At 36.8% G+C, this 25670-nt stretch overlaps 1 protein-coding gene across 5 annotated transcripts in view; it reads left to right on the top strand.

Annotated features, from left to right (window-relative positions):
* Positions 1-25670, top strand: part of SYT1 (synaptotagmin 1) — a 264394-nt gene that overhangs the window by 32262 nt on the left and 206462 nt on the right. For 4 of the 5 annotated variants that reach the window (XM_008632832.2, XM_017733283.1, XM_017733284.1 and 1 more), the window contains exon 3: positions 16251-16312. The exons of the other annotated variant lie outside the window; for it this stretch is intronic. Coding sequence is in view for 1 of the 4 variants with exons in the window: in XM_017733287.1 (XP_017588776.1) it covers position 16312 (1 nt within the window). In the remaining 3 variants the exon portion in view is untranslated. The remainder of the gene's footprint in view (positions 1-16250; positions 16313-25670) is intronic. 5 annotated transcript variants of the gene reach the window in all.

A 25670-nucleotide genomic window follows, 5' to 3' on the forward strand; every position in this document is an offset into this window, starting at 1 on the left:
GAGGTTTTGGGATGCAGTGTTACGCCAAATGAAAACTGCACAGACTGGCTTTACTGACCCATGGTAGAAAATGGTGAAGCGACCTGATCCCTCTGTTTTCCAGTTAGCTGTATAAAAACTCACAAAAGTTACATGATCACTGTAGAAGGGCAAAGCTAATATAAACAGCTCCATTTTCCCTTCCATCCCACATGTAGTAAAAAAAGTAGAAAAGTCCTGGCCCGCCATGCGAGGCTCTGGGTATTTTCGACTAACAGATTCTTTTGTCGTTGCAAAACCTAAAGACATTTGGGTGTTTTTGAGCTCTCCTGCGTCCTTGCAGTGACTTAGAGATTTAGACTCCTTGCATGAAAAACATCAGGGTGTTTCAGAGTAGGGTGGTGTGTTCTGCAACTTACTGTCTTGGCAGTGTGCCATTCAAGGCCGTTCCAGCCTAAGGGTTTTTCCGGGGTTGTCTGTGATTGTGGAGCACTGAAGTTGGTGCCTAGGGTGATATCTTCCATGTTCTGGGGAAATTAATTTCCTTGTTGTGATACAGTTCCTTGATAAGTATTGGACACCCTGGGACTTTCTCATTTCATTCTTTATCATTTCAAAGCAGTATTGATGTCTTAGGCTTGGTTATAAAGGAAATTGTAACATTACAGAGAATTTTGGCTTTGTTTTAAAGAAGGTAGGCTGAACTAAGCAGGCAGATGAATTATATTGTCCCATCCAAAAAAAAAAAAAAAAGTCAGATCCTCTACTTTTTGTAGTAATCCTACTACTTTAGTTCTCAGGGAGAAGTTTTTTTCCATACTCTACTAAAAAATTTCAGGCTAGGTCAGTCTTCAGTCAATATTGAGGACCAGCTAAAGCCAGCAATCTGACCAGCTCAGCATTATCCCTGGAGCCCACAGAGGTTGAAAACCTTCCTGCAAGGCTCTTGGCCCAGCCAAACCTGACTCTGTTTTGTCTTGCCTTTTTTATCTTTGGGTGGTACATGCCCTTAGCCACCCTGCTTCAAGGGGAAATCCCAATATCCATGATAGGTTTAGTGGGACTGCCATCTCCAGTGCAGGGCTTTCTGCTATCTTCAGGCAGAAAACTGTGCTATGTGGTATCCAAGGCTGAGTAGTTCTGACTCGTGTTTCTCTGCATAGTATTGCCTCCAAATGTACTTTTTATGCCTAGTCAATAAATGACAGATGATAATTTAATTGGCTTCTGGCTTCTTTGTTATATGAAATGAGTTAGGCATTTCATTCTGAGTGGAAAAGAACAAGTAGATATTGTTTATATTAACTACGTAAAATCAGAAGACTCAGACACCAAGTTTTCTACTGATGTTTGGAAGACTAGTCTAAGTAAAGTGCTCTATTTAATAAACAGGCTTATGGTACAGAATATGCTAAATCAATATACTTAGCAGACTTGCAAAAGAGATGTTCATGTACTGTGCAGTCTTTTGCCTCCTACCAAAGTAATTATCACTATCAATTACAGTAGCTTTCAATATCTATTTTAGTTACTTTTTTAAGACTTCAGGAGGTGTCTGGGCAGAATAAAAACAAAGAACCCTGTTAAAGTATCTCTCTAACTCAGTCTCTGTGTGCTGTATCCAGGCTGGAGCACACCATCTTCCTTTGTCATTCTTGTGCTGTACATTCTGTAGTGTTTGTTGCCATTTCAGAACGGTACACTGACCTAACAGAAGGTTTTTACACAGCCTGGGTGTCAGAGACCTCCCTGCTTTTGCACAGAGTGTTATAAATCTCTTTACTGCTACCAGGGAGGTATCTAAATTGGGATCATCTCACATCTTCCCTTGTGTAATTCAAGACTCTCTAGCCCGGTATCTAGATATGGGTGATCTGTTATAGGTGATCCTTTGAAATTTTTTTATGTAATGTCACATGACATATTTTAAATGCTATATGTTTGTATATATTCAGGAACTAAAATAATTACATTTTTAATGTGTTGTTTGTTTTATGCTCCTACTGGTCTGACTGCACCTTGTTATCTAAAGTAAATATTTCTGTCTCAGTCTTTTAATCATATAAAGAATATAATTCATGTCTGACATAAGCATGGCTTTGAACTTAATCCAGTTAGTTCTTGTTTGGTTTGCTGTAGTTTGTAACCAAAAATTCTCAAATAAATGCAGAACAGCTATATGCAATAGAGTTGGAGCTTGATTTTTGGGGAAGCTGGATAGATAAAGAGGGAATATATGTGTCAGTGGATACAGCTTGACAAAGGCATACATGTCTACAGATGGGTAGTTACATATAAGGTAGTGTGGTTTCATTTAGGGCTACAAAACATAAAAATTCCTTATCTTAGTATTTTAATTATGTAACACAGTGAGTGCAACAAGGAAAAAAAACCAGCAAGAAATTCATTGTGAGGGGAAAACATGGAACAGTGAAGAATTTAGACTTGTTGCTGAATTTACTTTGTTACATTTAAACAATCCAGAAAATACTGTTAATGGTCTTACAGTCCTCTGGCCCTTCATCTTTGTTTAAACTGCTCCATTTAAGATCATATTTCAGTTTTGGCTGAGTAATTCCTATGCTGGTGAAAAGACAATACTTTGGGATTTAGTAGGATAAATGTAGTGTTATTAGCAGTGGCTACTGAACCACATTAAATGTATTATGAGACATGTTGTTTCTTTGTAATACCACCCTTCCCAGGGAGTCAAATGTGATGAGCCCTCTACAGATGAATAGTAAGAGGCACTTGTCGCTTCAAAGAATTATTTTAAACAAAACAGTGAAGGAAATTAAGAGAGTGGTGCTTTTTTTTCTGTTTATAATGCCTTAGAAAAACAATCTTAGTTGTTACGGCTGAGGGAAGACTTCAGCTGTAGTATAAAACTTACCTGCAGTATAAATCTGGAAATCAAGCAAAGTCTCACAAGTGCAAACATTCAGTTGCCGTGGCAAACAGTTTAGTAATGCAAAGGTAAAATTTTAAAAACACTCAGGGTTGTCTTGATTCTCTCCTACTGTGGTTAACATTTTTATAGACGTAAGATAAGGCCCAGTCCCTAGAGGCTGATCTGTTCAAGTACTGCAGGAAACCTAAAACTGTCAGCTTTCATGCAAAATACTGCGCACTTCAATCCTGCAAGATCCTTCATGAGTTGTATGTTATTGTCTCTGCTTTATTAGTAGAGAAAATGAACAGTGACGTAAACACTGTACCCAGAGCAAGTCGGAGACCAATCCAGAGTTACAGCTCTAGAGTTCTTGACTTCTAACCCTTTATTAGCTCCACTAATTCCACTCACCTCCACAATAATAGCATGGTGTTCACTGAGGGGAAAGGTGGAAACAAGAAGATAAATATTTAGTTCAAATAGTCTTCAGCTCAACTAATGTAAGATGATTTCAGCTACCTACTTTATTGTGCTTTTCCTGGTCCAGGTTTGAGTTTCAAACATAGCTGAACTTTACTATTTCCCTTAAAATACAAGGGTCTTTTGGTATCTAGCCAGTGCTTTCTTTCCCTGTTCTGTCCTGTTATGCTTGCTTACAGTGCTGGTCATGTGCCAAATACTGTCCAGTCTTCAGTCTTTCAGATACTTCCCATTCTCTTCAGCTGGTTTTTTTTTTTTTAACAGTATCTGACTGCCTAGCACGTTTCTTCAAAATCTACCTTTTAAGGATCCTCTTTCCTTTTCTTAACATGTTCAGTGATCTTTTCCTATGATTTACTGTTCATATTTGCAAAGCTGAAAATGAAATCAGGTTTATTTTTCAACAGGCTAAGATAGGGGTACTATCTTTAATAGGCATCAAGGATGACAGCTGTAAGACCAAAAATCACATTGGTCTGTTTCTGTTGTTATATCTCATAGCAAACTCACATTTTTGAGAGAGCACTGGACAAATTACAAGACAGTAGATCTGGATTTTTTGTCAGCAAGAATTGCTTTGCAGTTAGGGTAATTTAATCTCTTGGCTTCTTTTTTTTTACCTATTCTTAGGAGTGTAGCTAGATTCAGAATAAAAGTACTTCAAGACAGTTTTTTACTGTGTGCTCAAAGGAAAGATTTAGATGCAAAGAATGGCAGCTATCAGCTCTGTTAGATGCCCATTTTAGTTTAAGAAGAAGGTGGAGAAGGAGAGGAGAAAACATATCAGGAAGGAACAAATGAAAGAAGGGCCAGAGGAGGAGATATTTGATTTCTTTGTTACTTTCTCCTCTCTCCTACTCTTACTGTTTTGTAATCTCCTGAATTTTCTGATATATGAACACAGAGCTTTAAGAAAGAAAATAGTTGACAGAGACGTTGGATTTATTGATTTACCTGAATGAATCCATGATGTTCCTGTTTTAAGCTGTCAGGTTGTTCTGTTCATAAACCAGTATTTCACATTGCATCCTAAAATCTTTATGTATCATAGAGCTCTGCTGAAGACTGACACTGCTGTGGATTGTGTTACTGTATTTTAGGAGAATTAATTTTGCTTGAGGGCCCATGCTTCAGTTATTTTTGAGACAGGACTGTAGCCTTATAGGCAAAATGCTGATATTTGTCAAAAGGAAATTATACTAACAGTCAGCTTTGCCTGAGTATGCTGAACTTGCATATTTAATGTCACTGCAAAGCATGGATTAGAAAATTGTCTGCATACTTCATAAGTGATAGTAGAAATTGATTAAAGCAATTGATTCTACCCTGTGCAATGAAGTATTTATTGTCATTACAATAATGCCAAAAAGCACCTGTCAGCTTCAGAAAGGGCATCTGCTGATTTGTTGACAGGCAATTTCAAGTTCTCTTTTTACAGAAACTCATATTAAGGGCTTTCTTGAATGAGATGATCTTTAGCAGATATTTCCTTTTTGCCAGATGCTGAAATGAAGTTTGATACATCATGTGGTGTTTTCTTGATTTGTTTAAAATCCATGCTGAGAGATGCTGTAACAATCATTCTGTGTAGCAGTGTCTGTTATGCTGTCTCTTCCTATCTGTGAACGCAATTATGCTCTCATCTGGCTCTTTATCAAAGCTACACTTACATTCCCCTTCCTGCCCACAATGTATTCCTTTACATCTGCTGTGTTTAAAAAGTAGTAATAATGAAATGTGTTCAGCAGCACCTGCTAGATTCTGCATTGGATTATTCTGTAGAGAATTTCAGCGTGTCAGTGTAAAGTAGCTTCCCTCTTTTGGGAAGAGTGACTGTAGAGTGGCTAGAGTGACTACAGAATTGAGGGTGGAATGGCAGGAACTGGACAAAAGGACTAGAAGTCTCAAAACCTAACTGCAGTTTTGCTTCCCTGAATTAGTCCAAGGTGCTTGCCTTCTCTAGGCCCTTTCTTAAAAGTCTAATACAGCTTGTTTTAAGACTGTACTCAGTATTAGGTGTTCCATGGCCAGGTTTGCTTTGCCAGAAAAATAGATGAGGCACATTTTGGATAATGATGTTTTGTGTTGATGTAGAGTATGTCCCTGCCTCAAGATGATTCAGACATTTGTTATGTTTTCTAACTCTCTGCTTCTTCTGGGCCATGGGTAGTACAGATTGCTTTTGTTTTATAGTCTTAGCTAATGTGTTTGCAAATTGCAATGAAAGAATCTCAGAAAATTAGGCTATACATCAGTTGAGACAGAACAAATGGTTTTTCCCTTCAGACTGCTTCAGTGTGCTATTTGAGTGCAAATCAGTAGTTTTTATGAAGTGGCTGAAGTTTGGTCCAAATAAGCTGTATTTAAGAGAATCTAATAATCAAAAATTAAACAGGTTTCCTCAAGATGGATAGGAAGATTAAATTAAAGGGTGGTTTATGTTAACATTTGGCTCTACAAAGAAGGAGAAATATTGCTATGTGGAATACTTAGCTTCATTAGCAAAAGTAGCCCAATTAAAATATTTGCCATATGGTTTTTTTAAGGATTTCAAATAGACCTTTTTTTGAATTTTCCTTGATTCAGAGATGCTAACATTAAATGTGACACATGAGATGGTAATTACAAGGTAATTATTTGATTTTCACTAAATAGATGTTTCCATTAGATTCGTTCTGGCAATGTCTGGCTGAGGAAGTTGACTTTATAGGCAAATACAATATCATGATGTCTTTTCTTTACTCAAATACGTAAGGAACAATAATGGTAACTACCTCTTTTAATGTTCCTAGCCATCTGTACATCAACACTGCCATGTCTGATGTGCTACTTTTTGATTAGGCTGTCAGATTTGCTGAATGTGGACTTGTTGCTTCCTTTTATACCTGTTATGTAGACTGGAAAAACCACCACTTTTCTTTTATCCTGCTTTTTTTAATAACATCTTTGCATGTAATCTGCAAGGATTGGCAGTTAAGCTCTTCTGTCGCAGCCCAGAGTGACACCTGTGATTAAAAGGGCTGCCTGAATGGCCCAGTCTCTCGGTTTCTGCTTGTAGTTTCAAGATGGAAAAAAGTCATGATACTTCAGGTCATCTCTAGTATTGCAAAATTAGATACATTTGTCAGGCATGTGCACACATACTGTGTAAAGAAATGCTTTACGATACAGAAATTATATCTCTAGATGATGTTATATAATTATGATTTTAGACCCAAATACCAGCATCTATAGGCTAGTTAAAACTTTCACTGTGCTTCTGTAAGTGTGGAGATGAACTTTATTGTAGATACCAGCCCTAGCCAGTTAGTTGAGCAGGGGAGAAAACCAAGGTGGCCAGGTAGGATGTTATTATTTGCCACTAACTGTGGTAAGTAGCATGGTTTAGACGCACTACACTGAGACACCTGCACTCGATTAAGAGCTCTGGTGACCAAATTCTCTCCCTTGTACAGCTAGCCAGGCTGACAACCATTTATCTCAGGAATATGAGACATTCCTACTGAGCTGTGCAATTGCTGCTGAGTTGGCTGTGCAGCTTCTGAGAATCAAGGTAGCACTTGCAGCTGCAGCCATTTACATGCCCACCTAGTACTTTTCACAGGCTGTTGTTTTATGGGACTCAATATTCACTCTTGTCATGTAGGTTTTACATTTCTTCAGCAAGTTGTAGCCTGACAAGAAACTCCAGTTTGCAGTGTTCTTGGCATTCACCTATTTTATACCCATGCAGTGCATCTGTCTGCTATTCTTTTGTTTGGTTTAGTTTATTTGTTGGCCTCTATGTCTAGGCAAAAGTTAAAATGCTGAAGAACCAGAAAGATCTATTAACTGGTCAGCCTATTACTTGTACTTGAGGACTGGTAATACTGGTGAGTGCATCTTGTAGGGGTGCTACATACAGCCCCTTCCAGGAGACACCCCTATCTGCCACAATGACAGTCACCGAGAAAATAATGTTCTGGACAGTACTAAATAAGAAGGACACAATTTTTAACAATTGATCAAGTTTGGGTTTTTTTACTGACTGTAAGGAGGTTTAATATTCTGAGGAATAAAATGCTGAGGAAGGCAGAGGACATGGTATAAGATGAATTTGTTTTTCCAACAGACTTTGTGATGTTTATAAAACAGTCTCATAATACTAATCCATTCTTGTCATAAATATATCGAAGACAGAAATACCACAGTTATTTTTTTAACATAAATAATTAGAAGGCTAAAAACATTTTTTTATTTTTAACTCATCGCTCATGATTTTGTCATCCTCATCACCTATCCATAAGGTTGTAAAGTATTTCCACCGATGTTGGTATAACTGTTTGCTTGCTCCTTTGGTGTTACAATGAAGTTATTTTAATGCTAAACATAGAAGAGTGATTAGAAACATTTTTTGGTAATGAAATATTACTTGTTGTAACTGAAAATAAGCATTTAAAATCTTCATGTATGTTTCCTTTATTTAGTGATCCTATTATTAATAAGCCTAGTACCAGTGCAAGGGGTAAGTGCTGTCCAGTTTCATTATTAATTTTAGTGTTTCATTCTTTGCTCCTGTTGAGCACAGAAAGGTACAGAATATCATCTTTTCTTGTAAACAAGCAAACAAAAAAATCTTTGTTTAAGTTGGTGTCTTTTCATTCCCTTATTAGTTCAAAATGTAGTTCAACAAAAAGGAAAATCTGACTGTGACCATGAGAGTAGGGAAATTGCACATGAAGGTTAAAAATAGTAGTCTTTGGATATGAAGCCCCGAGATAGTTATAAAAAGGTGAAAGGAGCAGAGAGCAGTTGTTGTGGAGCAAAAGGGCTTGTTGCATGGTGGGTGCAGAACAAGTAACATTAAAATTAATGTGAGAAATCAAGGGTACCAAGTTCAGAAAGTGATATGCCTGTCTTTATAGGATTTGTTTTGCTGCTTACCAGAAATCTGAGCAACATGTAGGCTATTACTTCTTGAATTAGTACAGGAGGGGGTAGGCAGTAACTTGATTTTGTCTGTATATAGACTTTGTAGACATTCAAAAATTTTTTTAATAATTTCCATTAGGAGAATGAAAACAGTGCCATGAGTAAAACTTACTATATGGGATAGAAAATGTGGGCTGACATTACACCAGTGGTGAATTAACATCTCTGTACATTTTGTGTACATATCCAGATGAACCACAGAGTAAGTCAGCTTAACTTTTTAGATAAAGAGAAAATTTTATCTTTGAAAGGATGCATTTAAATGGACAAGAAGTATTGAAGTTGTTGCTGCTGTAGGTCTCTTTAGGGTTATATAGAAAGGCTATTGGAACAACTCACCCATAGATTATGTTGCTTAATTTGCTGAGGTGTTGACACTCTCTATCAGATTTTACGGGTGAATTGCTTACCCACATTAGTAGATTTTTGTAAAGCAGAATTGATAAATAAATAAATAAAACACCTCACACCAGCACACAAAGATCAGCAGCTTTATGTAACATATAATCACTTCCTGCAGTGGATATTGCAGCAGGTTCTTTCGTCCTGTCATAAAAGCTATTAGATTTTGAATCACCAAACACTGGAATGCAGCTGAGTATCTACTAATGTAAAGATATGTTATCTTTCTAGGTAGGATTTAGAAGACTGATTAAAAACCTCCATTGTGCTTCCAAAAAAAGTCTTGGTCTATAACTGTAACAAGCAACCTAAATATCACATCTGAAACCGATTTTTGCTAGGAACTATTTTCTTAAAATTTCATGTGATCCTAGTCTAAACAGTGTTATGAAGCAACTCATGGAGACCTGTATTTCTTCTTTTCTAAAATGACTCAGAAAATAATTTTAGTTCTACATCTTATTGTCTAGAAAAGCCTGAAAATATTTGGAATTAAATTTGATGGAATGACATGTCAATGGCAATTCCTATTAAATTTGATGGAATGCTGTTTGTTTCAGCTGAAGTCTTGAAAACTTTCACTTAGGAAAATGAAGTTTCACTCTGATGTATGAAGTTTTTAGGGCTTTTTATTGCTAATAAACGTTAGTAGTATTCTCACATGTCCATATTTGAAATTGGAAAAATGTAAGTTGCATGTAAAGTTTGAAAATTCTACTCTTTTTAAGAAAATGTCTGACATACCCAGCAATAACAAAGTGGGAATGGGGAATATGCCCTGGGAAGAGTCATCCTGGAGCAGCTCCACAGTTACTACATGGCAGATATAGCAAAGTGGTTGAAGTGTCCGTAACCAGTGTGAACACGTCTACATGTCCAACTTACCTACTTTAATGGTCTGTAATGCGCAAAGATTTCCTGGAAGTCTGTGCCACATTTGGTATGTCTCTGTATTTTTGGCACATCTGCCATCCCATTTGTACAGCAGGACTACAGTAGCTTCACAGTGAAATAAGCGTTAGTAGAAGAAGAGACATATATTTTGTCCTGGATAGCTACTGGAGGGGGGAAAGTCTATTGCTGCCCCAAATTCTGATACTCCTTTGGCCACACTAGATTCTTATGACATCTCAAGATGATTCACATACCCATTCGTGACTGTATTGTCACTGACCCTGTCATCACCATTAATGTATTTTCTTTCTTGAAAAGAGAATCTTGTAGTGCCTACTGATTCATATGATTGTTTATTGATCGTGAAGTTATGATGCTGACCTAGGTGTGGTTGATGGAATTATCAGAGTGGATGGCTCTTCTAACATCAAGCCAAGTGTAAGGATAAAGCTGAAGCTGAAAAAGGCCTTTGATGGGCAACAAGAGATCTAAATCCACCAGGACTGAGAACCAAAGAGGGTAACAAGGCATGTTCTGGGCAGTGCTGGTAGGAGAAAGAGAATTTGAGAATGTGAGAAGCATCATGCAACTGGGAGAGCAATGCAGGGACATTTGAAAAGCAGCTGGCACTTATTGAGAGTTAGGAGCTGCTCTTGCCTGTGTGTGAATTGTGTGTAACAGAAACACAGTATGTCTCGTGGAGGTGTGTGGTAATAGCAAGAAAAAGCTAGTCAGGAGTTGAAATACCTGGTTCTGCTGAGAACTGAAATTCTGAGGAACTCACAGTTACAGTATGAACATTAGGAAGCAGGTACCTCAATACAAATGACCAGAGGCTGAAAAAGCAGCTTCATTTGCTGGTGTTGAAAAAAGGGGCTCCCAGAGACAAATTCCGCAATGAGTAGGGTCCTTTGCTAAGTAGAGAAACCTGTAGAGCTGAAAACTGTTCATCTTTAAAATATATGAGTCATGGGGTGGGAGAGGCCAAGCCACAGACTGAATGGGCTGAGAATGCAGGCTCTGAATACTGTTTTTGTCTCTACTAGTGCATTCTGGTAAACAGTATTCTGAAGTACTTAATTATTGTATGTCGAGACCTAAAAAAGGCTTGCAATCTAGTTAATATCTCTGAACTTAAATGGCTGTTTAAATGACAGCTCTCCTAAATAGGTACTCTAGGTACTGTGTTGAATAAATGCTCATCTGTATGAGTGAGGATGGGAGAATTTCTCCTGCCCCACCAGGAAGTGTGTGGTACAGCCACTATCTTCTTTTCATTCTATTGCTCTAAATTTCTCCCTTGTTTTAGGAAATAGTTCTGTGCCTTGGGTTATCTCTTTTATTTCCTGTTTTAATAGTTGTTTCCTTTCTATTAGCAAAAGCATCCCTCCATATTTACCCATCTCCACAAACTTACCCCTGTCCTGGTTTTTCCTTCTAGTTTTGAGTGGACACTGGATCTGGTAACAAACTCTTACAGTCAGGAGTTTGCCATTTCTCTTCTCTGTATGGTGACACCTAATGACAGGCACACACCTGAGAACTGTTGGGGTTTTTTTTAAAACCACTGTTTCTTTTAAAACAGCTGGACTGTTGCAGTCCAGAATTTGAGAACTGATGGGTCTATTTTTGTGTGACACTCACTGTGTTAATCACATTCTGTATAAAGTCTGAGAGGCTTTCCAGTAGTGCTTGGCTTTCCTACCACTGTTTGTTCCCTTATCAGACTGTTCATGAAATTTGCAATAAAAATGCCAATAATTACTTTTTCTCTTCTGGTTTGCTCATTTGCTGGAGAAGTTTTTATTCTGGGTTTTGATTTACAGAATATCAAAGGCTGTGGAGCCTCCTTACAATCACTGTTCTGCAACTCAGTTGCTTACGCACAGTCACCTCTACCATGAGATGTGTACCTCTTTAACAAATAATATGTTTATTGTTTTTTCCTCTTTAGTACCGTTCTACATAATTGCCTGTAGGCAAGGAGGAAGGGTTGTGATGTGAGTGGAAAAAGTGCTGTCATCAAATAGATAGTAACTTCGAGCAGTGATATTTTTTGGCGGGGGGAGGGTGGAGGTATATTTAAAATTAGTTCCTGTTTTGTTATATTACAGGCCTGAATTCGGTCAGTAATGACCTCAATAGTGCCTGTTTTAATGTAATCCCTGCTTGCTGACTGCTGTTCCAAGAATGAAAATTTAAGCCAAAAGATTTAATGAAATCCTTTGGGATTAGTGCTCACTGGGCTGGGGAAATTGCATATCAACCATTTCTTTGTATTCTAACCATACGGATTGGTATTTGAATAGGAGGGTGTCCAAGAGAGACAACTCTGAGTTCATCAATAATTTACATTTTTGTTACTTACAAACCTGGTTTTTGGGATTCTGTTGCCATAGCAATCCATCTGGGCCTGAACGGATAGTGTTTTAAGTGGTGCTTGTATAGAGATTCACAGTGTGTGCTTTAAATCCCTTCTAAAGTAATCCTCAGATCTGTTCTGTGACTTATTTGAGGTTTCAACAAAATCAGTGTTACTCACAGCAAAAGTTGATGCTGAGCAAATTAAGTCCATAAAATAGTGGAATATACATATGATTAAGGACTGTAAAGTTCATAATGTATGACAATTTCTGTTTCGATCTGTGAAATGATTAATAAATGCCCACAACTGCATTTTTTTCAAAATACATTTAATTTGTTGCACATTATTCAACTAGAAATTATCCAGACTCTGTACTGGTTATTAGCTAATTTAAACTTCATAATCAAATGCTAGCCTCATTTTTCCAGATGTCAGTTCTATGTTTTACAGGATGTCAGTCTATTCATAATACTGTATAACTTCCACTTTCAATTAATCTGCTTTTCTCTCATAAATAATTCTAAAGCAGAGAATAAAATTTGAAATTCCCATTTTCAGTTCTAAGACTACTGGGCTTGTGTTTTGAGGATGTGCTGCTAAATTCAGTAGGCTAAACACTAGCTGCTTTTTTTGAGTTTTAGTTTATATTTTTTTCATTTTGCCACACAAAATTTCGAAATAGTTTATTCACTACCTCCTAGATATGCCACATAAGTGGGTGTCCTCAGGTTTGAAAGACAATCAATAAAGTGAGCAAATCTGGGCTAAGTTTCAGCTCTGTCAAAACCAAAACCCTCCTGAAACTGATTTCTGGAGCTTTTATTCCTTCATGACAAAAATGTTGTCCAGTTGTGCTCTGGAACTGTCACTGGGCCATAACGATGATATATTAGCAGCTCTTTATTACTCCAGAGTATAGAGATTCGGTTTGCAAAATTATTCCTCAGTCTTTGAAAGAAGCGAAAGAAGAATAATACTCAAATAACTGCCATATGCTCTACTAATGAGTGTTTAGCCCATAATCCTAAACAGACAAAAAGTGTTTCTTCATGGAGTTTGTAAAAGATCACATAGTTGTTCCTGGCATTAAAAATAGTAATGGAATAAAGAAACTGCAGATGGCCTAAGATATCTTGAGAAATCTTTTATTTACCATGCAACTTCCCTTTCATCTTTTGTATCACAGTTCACAATGAATAGTGAAACATCTAATAGAAGGGGCTTATTTTTTCATGATTCTGTGATGCTAAAAATGTTCTTTGTCACCTGTAATAAATGTAAATCCACTCTATTTCTGTATGAGTTAAACAAGAGCTTCCTGAGAAAAATTGCAAAGAATGCCTTCCTTACAGCAGAGTAGGGTTTCATTTTGTGAGCATATATGCATGTATAATCTTAAAATCAGTGATGTTGACTGAACTGGTTTTATTTTAGAGCTCCAATCCTGCCCCAGTTTGATGGGATTATTTCCATAATTGGTTACCATAAAGGTGACTGGGATCAGAGAGTTTAGAATAAGTGAAAAAAGGCTTTGTTTGCTTACTTTTCCATATCTGTATGCTAACTGAAGTAAAAGTTGCAGATCATTTAAATGAGTACTTAGCCTAAAACTAAATGCCTAAAGTATCTTCTGTAGATTATATTTGTTAAATATAGATTACACTTCAAAGGGATATTACAAGATGTATTCACACATATCAAAATCTGCTTCTGTTGATATTTCCAATGGTTTCATTAGGAAATGTCTTCCCTTGCAAATAGTATTGAAATGAAAACGGAGCCTTGGAAGATACTAGCAGTATGACAGATGCTATTTGTAGCTCTGGAAATACAGTTGTCACTGCAGGGGATGCCCTGCACTGAAGACCCACAGGAGTCCATAACCAAGGGTGAATGAATTAATCTTCTAATATAATCTAATAAAAAATAGCCTGTGTTTAATAGTAAGTGATAGAAATACAGTTGAATTTCTTATTAAAAATTTTAATCTTTCTCTACAAATGCAAATCTTTCCAGTTTGTCTCCTTATATTTTAGCTGTGAAAATCTTTGCAAAGAGTGACGGTATTTAGTCTCCTGGAAAACTGTTGAATTTTATTGATTAGTTTTTACTTACTTATTTTAGATGTGCATTCCATTTTTCATATCTTTTGGAAACTCAGACTATCACCCTCAAAGGAGCAAGCAGGCTGTCTCTGTTTGCACTTAATGCAACACTGCACTTACTCAGTTTCACTTAAATTTGCTTCTCTAGTGCATAACCTGTATTTTTATCCAGTTATTTACAATTAGTACTAGAGTAGACGTTTGTCTTTCTTTTCCATTTTCTGTCTTTGCAGCAGAAGGAATAGTGAGTCTCCTGAAAGGCTCAGTAATAATATGACTCAGCTTGACACAGACAGCTTAGAGAAACAGGGGAAGATTGAGACAGTGTACCACAGAGCAGGTGTGACTCTGGGTGTTAATTTCTCTAAGGCACTTGCAGCTACCTCTGCTCAAATGCCAAATATACACAGGGACCTGAACCAAAACCCTGGCTCTGAACCCCAGGAGAAGGTGGAGATTAGAGGATTTTTTTTTATTGAACCCTCTTTTTGAGTGTGTCTGAATTTCAAATCCCTCAGTTTGGGAAGACTTGACTTGACAGCAAGAGGCAAGGTTTCAGTTGAACCCGTTCAATAGATATTTGAGTACAGTAGTTCAGATTAGGTCTGTACCAGAAGATTTTATACAACTAATACAGAGCACCAAGTGAGGTAAGGTGTGCTAAGGCTATTGACATGAGTTGACATTTGATATGAGTTACAAACTGTGGAATGAAATCAGCTGTGTTTTACACCAGCATCTGAATTATTCTAAACCCTTTGGAACAAGATTTCAAATCGTTGTCCCGCTAACCTTGCATCATTCAAGTGTTCAGCTCCTCACTGATGTCTTGGACATAACAAAATGGGCTGTTAGATAGAAGAGCTGATCCCTAAGGTTCAAAAAAGTTTTAAACTTAATAACATCATAATAGTGTATGCTTCTGACTCATGGATTATATAGCCCTCAGCTCCAAACAGTTGTTAATTGTTGCTTAACGGGTTTCTTCAGTAGATTCCCATACAAATGAGTGATTTCTGGTATATCAGAAATATTGACAGAACGATACAGAAAGAAATACTAATTTCTTACTAAAAAAGAAGGGAAAATCAGTTTTTATAATTAGTTATGGTTTGAGTCCTCTATTATTTGAGTCATGAAAGATGGTATCTTAGAGTGAGATGGTGGATGGAATCATGATTTGCCTTTTTTTAAAGACCAGAGTAAGTGTTGGTGTGCTGTAGTATGACAGTTTTAGATCACAAAAATTTCATTTACATGTTGATGTAAAATTAAAAATACGTTTGTCTGTCTTGGTAACTATGTATTTGGCTCTATTTTTTAACTGCTTCCAAATTGGTCATCTTCATAATTAATGCCTTCACAGCTTGATTGTGCTTGCTCTTTCACATCAATGTTGCCCTTATTGTAACCCTTATTGCCCAGCAGTCCCAATTTTCTCCCTTCTCTCAAGCAGCCTTTATTAATGAAAATTGCTAACAGTAAAATCTGCAAAGGCACAGTATGCTGTGTTCCTTCAAATGCTGCCTTAAAACTTACCTCTGTTGCAATGCCTGTAAACTGGCCAAGAAAGACTAAAGCAGCTGGTGTGCTGTGTTCAGTTTTTACCATACAAATTTTCTGCATGAAACAGGAGTGAGGCATCAAACACCGCTCTGCAGCATGTTCCACTCTCCTCCAAAAGTGGTGAGGAAGGCTGTGGCTGTCACTGGAGGCATATGTTCTTTCTTCCTTCACTCCTCAGTCTAATGGGGTGATTCAGCCAAGATCTAATACGCTATGAGAATTTGATTTTGACCAGAGGATTGCCAGCCTCAGAGATGTGAAAGCCTGTCACCTTCCTGGAACTGGGGAAAGCTGCAGGTGCCCAGATGAAATTAAGATACCCTGCATTAGGCTGAGTTTTCAAGAGAGATTTGTTCCCTGAACCTGTGGATTTCTCATCTCTGCTGCTGTTGTAGTACCTAAGACTGGAAACTGTTTTTTAAGGAAAAGGAGTGATGTGAATTTTCTCTTCTGGGTGCTTTCACAAAAGCCCAGGGTTTTAAATATTGGAGTAAGCCAAAACTAAATCTGAAAATGGCAACCTTCTATGGCACAAAGGAAACTAGATAGTTAACTTTAAATAGGTGATAAATGCATGTGTTTGTTTTTCTTACAGAAGCGTGGAGTCCTGAATAAACAAAGAGAAGAGAGTTAAGCACACATTCTCTACTCTGAACAGTAAGTGACCAAATTACGTACTCTGAAGATAAACACTACTTGCACTTCCTTTTTAAAATATGTGCAGTTCTTCTCACAAGTGTAAGAAATTAGTGCCGTGAACATTTCTGCCTTTTATCCAACTTAGTTTCATTTCACAAGGGTAGACTTCTATAACCTAGAATCCTATAACCATCTCAGGTAAGAGGCCCACAGCAAAGTGTCTTCATTGCTGCCCATACTGAGAATATTGCCTTTTTCATCTCAGTAGAAATACATTGCAATAGAAATTATAATAGACAGTACCAAGATAAAAACAGTATTACACCAACATTTGCTCACACACAAAATTTTGCAGAAAAACAGATTTATCACTGTAGTCAGATCCTGCTGGGTCGGTGTAGGAGCAAAAGACTTTTATGGGTTTGTGTTAGCCACCTAATCACTGACTACTTGTTCTGACCCGCCCTGGTCATAGCTGTGCTGTTCACTGCACAGTGCAACCAATTACAGTGCATGGCTGCACTGGCCTTTGACAACTACAGCATTGTAAAACATCAAGAAGTTAAGAGCACTTGCTGAGACAAGAAAATGAGCCATGTGTGCGTTGTGGGTGATATTATTGACATTGTCCCTAGAAAAAAGTCTTAGGCTGCTGGTGAAGTACTAGTCATGACAAAGTAGAGCACAGACACTGCTTTCCCTGCCAGTCCAAAGCAATACGCCCTGGGAACTGTAGCTGATTATACAGGTGTACCACATTGCTTGGGTATCAACAGGTGGCAGTATGTTCTGAGAACCAAGGCAGGTGAACATGTGTGAACACATTTCTATTAACAGTTCCAGTAAAACAGTTCCTCTGTGCTAGGTGCCAACAAAGCCTGCCTTTTTTGTGGTAGATGATTGTGGACGGTAAGTAATGTGCAGAGAATAGGTGTTCTTTAGCACAATTCTGCTTTTGGAATATACATTTGGTAGTACAAGGTAAAGAATTTTATTGTCGTATATGAAATCCCTATTCACTTAGCCAAACTGGCATATGGAACAGGCTAGTTTTGAATAGAAATAAATCTTGACTACTTCTTGATAAGTAATAAAAATAACACTCTTTATTGGAAAAGAATGTGTGTAAACCTCAATAGCAAAAAAATACCCATTATATCTCTGGGCATCCGAGTTTGATGATGGGTTTTAACATGAAAGGAAATGTGTGGCATTTCACTGAATCCAAGAACAGCACAATGCTTGTTTGTGAATCTTGTGTGGTTATTTGTACTAAACTATGTTACCAGTAGGCATCTTCTACATATATAGCAAATGATACATTAGAACCATTAGAAAAAAATATTCTGAAAAAACTTCTCAAAACTCCTGTTTATCTAGTCCTTTGATTTTTCCATTTCTCCTTCTGTCAGTCATACTTGCCTTTCATTTTCTCTTCTTTCCTGTATGATTCCTGTGGTTTATATTCCCTATATGCTATCACACCTCTTTTTACCCTTTATCTTTCAATTTTTTGCCACACAGTCAATCTGCTTGAACTTCATATTTTCTGCTCAGATCTCCCACACAGGGCCATCTCCTCTTACTCTTGGCAGAGCTGCACTGCGGAATGTTTCTGATCTTGGGCAAATTTTGAGCTTGCTATTTCTAGTATCAAATAGATATTCTGTAGAGTAAGAGCATTATTGCTGCTGTTGGGTCATAATGCACAGAATAATGCCCTATGCCTATATGTAAGGAATTCACCAAAGGTTGCAGCATGGTGTAATACGGGTCAGCTCTTGCCATTTTTTTTGATGTGTGGAAGGATACAGTGGAACTTTGGGAGTTGTTATTTAATGCATGGGATACCTTCAACCTAATCAATTATGCTTTACTCCCTCTGGATCTGAAGTTTTGGCAGCAGATGACTGATAGTTACATGAATAAATATTAGCAATTCCAAGCAGTTTGTAAAATTCAACTGATACTTGTATACAAAAAATCCACAAGTTGTTATAGACCTGCTTGTAGAAAATAAATGTCACTGCTGCAGATGCTGGAAGGTCTTCTCCCCATTTGTGTTTCTGTGTCAAGTGGCCAGAACTCAGAGGCTTCGGTTTCAAAATAGCATGGATTTATTTGTGTATAGTGAGAAAAAATGATCAACTATTATTGGTACTCCTTCACATACAAATTCTCTCTTCTGCTGGCAGAGTAGGTTGACAGAACCTTTTCATAGTATCCATCAGTTAGTTTTATTAGTTGTGGTATTATGATTATAAACTACAAATGATCTAACATATAATGAATATATAATTGCAAAAATGAAACTGTAGTTTTTATTTAACATTCGTAATGTGAAATTTATTTAACACTCTCGTTGGAATATACATGGGAAATTAGAATAATGAAACAGAAATAAAATTACTCTTACCTCTCATCCATCATCAGTGAGAATCAATGCTACCAGCTTGATCAGGCTATACATTGACCCATGGAGGGAAGTTCAGGTATGGTATCTGTTGGACTTCTAACAACACCCTTGAGAACTGTGTTATTCATAATATTCATAAACGAAGTAACCAGTCATTCTTCTGACACTGGGATTGATAAATTGGATTGTGAAGTTGTTTTAGAATAGATTTTTTCCTTCAACGTAAATTAAAATCTAAAGTTTAAAATATCCAGTGCTGAGAGGCAAAAAAAAATTGGATTCCCCAATAAGGAGAAAATAAAATTACAGTTAATATTGTTCTTATTTTAAAAAGGATAAAATAAAATTCACAATGTATAGTATGTTTTGTGGGTTTTATGTGTTCTCAACTTTATTTTAAGTGCAAGGGCCTTTGTAATTTGTCTTTGATATTGTAAAGGATTACAGATATCCTTTGTGGAACAGGGAAAAAATCTTGCAACGTGTGTTCTAAAAAAGGTCCATTGTCCTCACATAGTCAGCAGAAATCAGATTTCATCTGCCACAAACTTTGGTTTATCAAGGAAGTGGCGAATAATTGGTGACTGGTTAATAACAGGATTTTTTGTTACTCTTGTTTAATAAAGGCAAGTTCAGGTAACGTGACATAAATTAGGAGATTGCAAAGCAAAGTGCTAGTACAGAAGAGGGATAGCCAAAATCCAGACTCTGCTGTGAGCAGATGAGAGGAGGCTTAGCCTGCTGAAAACTACTGTATGGGCAGTTTGACTCCATTATGTGTAGAAGAACTAAATTCATGTTAGACTTACCATTAGCCCATGAGCATGCAACATTCCCCTTGTTTGCCCTAATATCTATTTCAAAAGCTACTGTGTTTTATATTTTACCATTTACCATATTATATCTAGAGGTAGGTAATGTACCAGAGATGAAGTAGTTAAATGAGGGGGTTTTTTGTTTTGGAACGGTCAGTTGTGTAAAAGTTGAATTTAGGAGTATTCAAAAAGAAATGAGCCTGTGGTTCCTGCATCTTCTGTACTAATCACAATAACCTTCCCTTGCATTATGATTTCAATCTTTCATGAAGTAATCTAGAAGCAGCATGGAAGTACCTTCATTCCTTGTTTTTGCTATTTTGTCACAGGTTTTAAAATTAAAATTCATGTGCATATACTGCAGGCTTGGATAAAATTGTTCATTGGAGTGTTTCCACTACCTTAAGTCTTTAATGAGGTCTTCCCCTAAATTAGTTTCACTCTGTTTTTTCTTCCTCACATAGTGAAAGTATGAATTTCTGGTAAATTATATAGTAGCATTTGCATAATGTAAAGGTTGTTTACATTGCCTCTCTTTTGGTTATCATGTCAAGACTATTCAGAGGAGTCTATTCTCTATGGCTCATATGCTTACAAAATTTTGTGCCTCAAAACTTCATTTTTCTTTTTTTTATCATTCCTGTATTACAGACACAGCTTTGTGTTTTTTGATGTGACATCTCTGACATGGATTTAGATTCTGTACTGCTTTGAGGTATGTTAGTTAATGCAGCCTAATTTTGCAAAATGGCTCTGTAGTTTAGTTCCCTGGGGCTTCAGTTTAGTTGTCATCTATCATTTTAGCACTGTGATTGATTACTCTCTGCTATTTAATTTATCTGCTGCAACTTCCAAGCTTTTTCTTTAATTGGTAAACACATACTTTTCTAGACACATTTTCAAATGACGTGTTTTCCAAGTGTCCCAGAAGTCATGCAATCATATTTTTCTCAGCTAGGAATTTAACTGTTTGAGCCATTTAATGGGTTTCAATAAATATTGGCTGATCTTTTGTCTATTACTTGGAAATTTTGAACTGGACATCTGTGTTATATTTTCCATTTTTCAATGTTATTGTATATATATATATATATTCTGAAATACAAGCGTATTTACCAGCTGCTTCTTCATCCACCAAAAAACATTAGAAGAAGTCAGCACCTTTCTTACGTGTAGGAGCCAAATGCCTGGGCTGCTGCTGTGGCAGTAGATTTTAACCACCTTTGCACATTAGGTTTCGAAGGCAAAATATTAATTAGTGTTTTTTGCTTGTGGGAATTTCATAAGCCAGCTTCAATCAGAAGCGTTAACGTGCTTATTCTCTTCTGTTGTATACTCTGTTCCTGTACTTTACTGTTTTTAAACAGCACATTGAATGTCAACTTGGCTATGATTTTAAATCAGACTGTTTCAGAGTAATGTCATTTCCATTTAAGAAAGAGTTGGTTTTTGGCATGAAGTGATACAGTGTGTAAAGATTGCAGCAGTTCTACACAATTACTGAGGCAACTTTCAAGAAGCTACTACAATGAATTGATTCTATGATCCACATATCAAAGAAGTTGTAATGTCCCATTTTCCCAGCTACTGCAGTTTTTATTATGGCTCCTTGTATTTTTTAATGGGGATGTTAATAATTTGTTTAGGGTTTTGGGTTTTTTTACTTTTAGTTACTGTCTAATATTTGTGATTAAAATCTCTCAATAAGAAGAATTATACTGTGTCATCATAATGCAGCTTTGCTGACGTTGGTAACTGCTATTGTAGTCCTGTCTCTAAATACAATCAAACAAAATTAGTAGACATCTGTAGTGTTGCATGCTTTTTAGGGTAAATTGGTGTTCCTTTTTTTTGTGAGAGCAAGCTTTAATCAGTATTCCCCTTTTGTTTCTGATTCTTAATCTTGTTGTGCAATCCGCTTTTAAAGACTACCAGATTAGCTTCGGGTATGTACCTTAGTAATTTGTGGTAGGTCACTTCCAGCCCAAATTTCCTTCAAGTCTTGGAGATAGCCTGTTCTGTCACTGCTCTTGTCATGACTTATGCTTTGATTAGGAAATAAGAGGATAGGCTTTCTTGTCAACTCTGCTGTTCCACATTTATGGTACATGAAGCTTAACTCAAGAAAAAGCTAATCTGATACAAGTGATTATGAAACATACAGGTTAAGATGACTCCTCAGTATGGAGTTGGTGATCACTAAAGGACATTATTTGGCAGTTTTGGATCATCTCCAAGAGTGACTTTGCTCTTCAGTGATGACTTTTTTGTTTTCTTCTTTTAAAGTTTCATACTATAACTTTTAGTTTGAAGACATATAGCCATCATAAACACTACATTTTGACAGCTTGCCTTATATAAATGAAACTCTTTCAAGAGTTTATTCAGAAATGAGAAAAGATGCAGCTTAGACCTGTTTACAATCATATCTATAAGTTACAACTATATTGACAACATTTATCTGTGAAAATGGGAAGAAAATAGGAAATTCAGTTACTTTCCCACATAAAGAAAAATGTTTTGCAAAGCCATTAGCACATAAAAATATGTTTTCTGATGTCAGTCTTCTGTGTTTATATTAATATCTGAAGTACATGAAAATGGGCACAGTAGAATTTTTCTTTCAGTAAACAATTTTGAAAATACAAAATGGGTAAGTATATTTGGAAAGGCATGATTCCTTGGATTAGGATTTTTGGGCAGGGGGATATAAATTAGAACAACTAGAAGGTAGGAGTGATTGAGTGCTGTGGAACACATCAAATATATCGGCAGTGTGTCTGCAGTGTCCTGCTGCTATACCTTCAGTTTTGCTCTGCAAGCTAAAGAGGCAAAGACGTGGTTTTGCTGTGAGAGGACCCTCTGCATGACGGCTCTGAGAGCAATATTGATTGATGGTTTTCATACTAGTGACTCCTGTAGCCATGCTAATAAATGGAACAACAGTACTTTGAGCTGAGGGCACAAGTTTTTGAACATGCTATTCATGAAGCACGTAACATTAGGCCATCTTCCTAGTCTTACCAATTACAAAGCTTCAGTTAGGCTACTAAAAATGCTGAGATTCTTTTTCTCTGTGGGCCATGTACTTGGGAGTTTTTCTTGTTACTGCTCAATTTCTATGACTGCTTCAGTCCCTCCAAAATCTTAAGGTTTAGAAGTGTATTTTTTATTGAAAGGTGAGATTTTCATTCAGTCGCATGGATCCAGCGGCTGAAGCTTCGAAAGATAACTCCCAAACATTTATTGCAAAGTCTGGTGATACTGTGTAAATGCATGATAGCCTGGAGGTCTCTGGTACTGAACAGAGGTACACTTTGATCTTTCACGTAATAGGTCTCCCAATACCTTTTCATTTCTAACAAAAATAGTGCCCAGGCTGCTCTTATACCATAAGCCTATTTCACTCATCCTTATAAGTTGTGATGCCAAGTAAGAACATTGGTTTTAGGAAGAAGGGTGAGGAAAAAAAAGAATAAGATGTCATTCAGACTGTGTAGCCTTAACTATTTTTGGTGGTATTTTGCTCTTAGAAGCATTTCTCAGTGGTTGAATCTTTTGTTTAAATGAAATTATTGACATGGACAGGGTTTATTTATATAATTTTACTTCAGGGATAATAATTTTTAAAACTTTAAAATTCATTAAACAATTGGTTAATAAACCACTAGCAATAAAACTGTTAATTGTTTATCCTGTAGGTAACAGTGATTCCTTTTGGAGAGTTACGGCTATTGGGCAAATGTGCCCAATATATAGATAAGTTTTTAAATGGGCATTACATCTAAACTTTATAATTCTGTCCTCAGAGATTTCTTAAGGAGAATAGAATCAGTATCTTTGATATTGCAATTTTCAAAAGATTTGTTAGTAGACATAAATGACTTGCTTAAACCCTCTTGAGTAGCTTTCCTTTTCAAAAATGATATGGTGGCACATAGTAACTTTACAGAGGGGTTAGAATTCACTCTGGTGGTGAAATGGGTAGTGTTGTTACTGATGTGAAAAGAGTAAGCTCATACCTTCTCAGTGTTGCAAAGACCTTGAAGAACTACAGAACTATGTACTGCTGTTACTTATCTTATTCTTTCAGATTCTGAGATTGTTCTGAATATTGATTTGTCCAGCAGTTCAAGCTTCTTAGAAGGTGCCACTGTGTTTCAGAAATGTGTTCATTAGTACCTAATTATTTTTGATGCATGTTAAAAGAAATTGAGATCATATCTGTTGTTAAATAACTGTCTTTAAAAAAAAATTGTCTTACTTGGTGGTTCCTAATATTGAAAATACCTGTGTATGGCTATGAGTAAGTCCTACAAACATCAAACAGTTTTTCTTGCTGCCCTTTTTACCAATAAAAACTCCCTGCCTCCATTATTCATTCTCCTGGGAAAAAACAGCAGCTTTTATAAGCCTGAATAATGAGATGGGGCTAGGAAAAGGAAAGCTCTGGTGTAATTACACTAATCTGGTACATACTGCTGTAACATATACCCCCATATTGTTTCTGATTCTCCTTTCTCCTTTCATCTTTTGTTCATATTCCCATGTTTCTCCCTTTATTATTTTGTTATTTGCCACTCTACCTAAGCCATATTATCATAGGATGGCTTGAGTTGGAAGTGACCTTGAAATCATCTAGTTTCAACCTCCCTGTCATGGACAGAGACACTGTCCTCTAGATCAGGCCGCTCTAAAGCCCTATCCAACCTGATCTTGAACACTTTCAGTGATGGGGCATCCACAGCCTCTCTGGGCAATTTGTTCCAGTGCCTCACCACCCTCACAATAAAGAATCTTTGTGGCCCTCTCCTGGATTTGCTTATGAAATTTTAGTTTTCCTTCTAGAGCTACTTTGATTATACTCTTCTGAAAAAGATCCCTCATTACCCCGTGTCACCTAATTTGTTCTCTTGTAGTTCCCATAGTTCTTGATCTTCTTCATAATAGAGATTTCAAAAAGCTAACAATAGGGATAAAACACATCTTGCATCTGCTGGAGTGCTGTAACTAGGTTGTGACTGAGTTTGCAAAGAGGGGCTCAAGCTGGGATGGTGCCCATTTATGTGATCAGAAATGTGTGTAGACATAAAGCAGTGGTTTTTATGCGGATGTTCCTTCCTCCCCATGCTCAGCTCTCTTAAAGTCATGCTATAGAACAGCGAATGAACCTGAGGTTTGTACCTTTTCCCTCTGTAAACATTTGTTTCTTTAGCATAAGCTCAGAGGGCTTTGGGCATCTCTTTATCCCAGTCAACCAACTGTCTTTGTAGCTTTGCTCCTACTTTTTCTTCATTTTCTACCTGCTGTGGGTATGAGACTATAATGTTACATTACTTCAGATAGAACACAGTAAATTTGCTTATAAATGATATATGAATACATTAGCTTTTTGCCTTATTTTTGGTTGTTAAACCCTTTGCTTTAGCATATACTACTTTCTCCAAATTATCTCCCTATAGCACGCAATGTCTGATCTGTTTGAAGAGCTTCTGATTTCTGCTGATTAGATGTTGTACTCAGAGCACCAAGGAAACCCATGTTTGTGTGACTTTTCTTCTTGGATGCACATGTGTGTGCTCTCTTGCTTTCGCTGTTTCTTGCATTTTTTCCTCTGTTTTGCTGGAACAACTATGTCCTCAGTTGTCAAATTGCTTTCTCTCAGATAAAATTCCAAAGCTAAATTGAAAGAAATCAACCCAGAAACTCTGGCAGATGATTAATTTCTACAGTGAAACTGAATTTTGCGAGTCTTAAATGAAAAAAACGTATTATTTAAAAAGTACAGTATTAGGCTTGTGAAAAGGAATCTCTAATACTTGGCATATAAAAAAAGAGATATGATAAGATTATGAAACCTTGAGGGGGTTACTTGAATCATCAACTTGTGTCTAGAGAAAAAATAAAGCTCTGTTTTATTAATCCTAATTGTCCTTTTATTTGTTGCAATATATTGTATCAGGTTTACAGCATCTCTTCAGCATTAACTTCCCAGGAACAACATCACTAAAGTGCAACTATCAGCCAGCTGAATGCTACAGATACAACCTGAAAACAAATATGGATGATTAAGCAAGGTATTGTTTTTCAGAAACAGCACATCCACTTCTGTGTAGCATCAAGAGGAGAATTTAAAATTGTGTAC

Source organism: Corvus brachyrhynchos, unplaced genomic scaffold (genome assembly GCF_000691975.1).
Source record: "Corvus brachyrhynchos isolate BGI_N302 unplaced genomic scaffold, ASM69197v1 scaffold32, whole genome shotgun sequence".
Lineage (NCBI taxonomy): Eukaryota > Metazoa > Chordata > Aves > Passeriformes > Corvidae > Corvus > Corvus brachyrhynchos.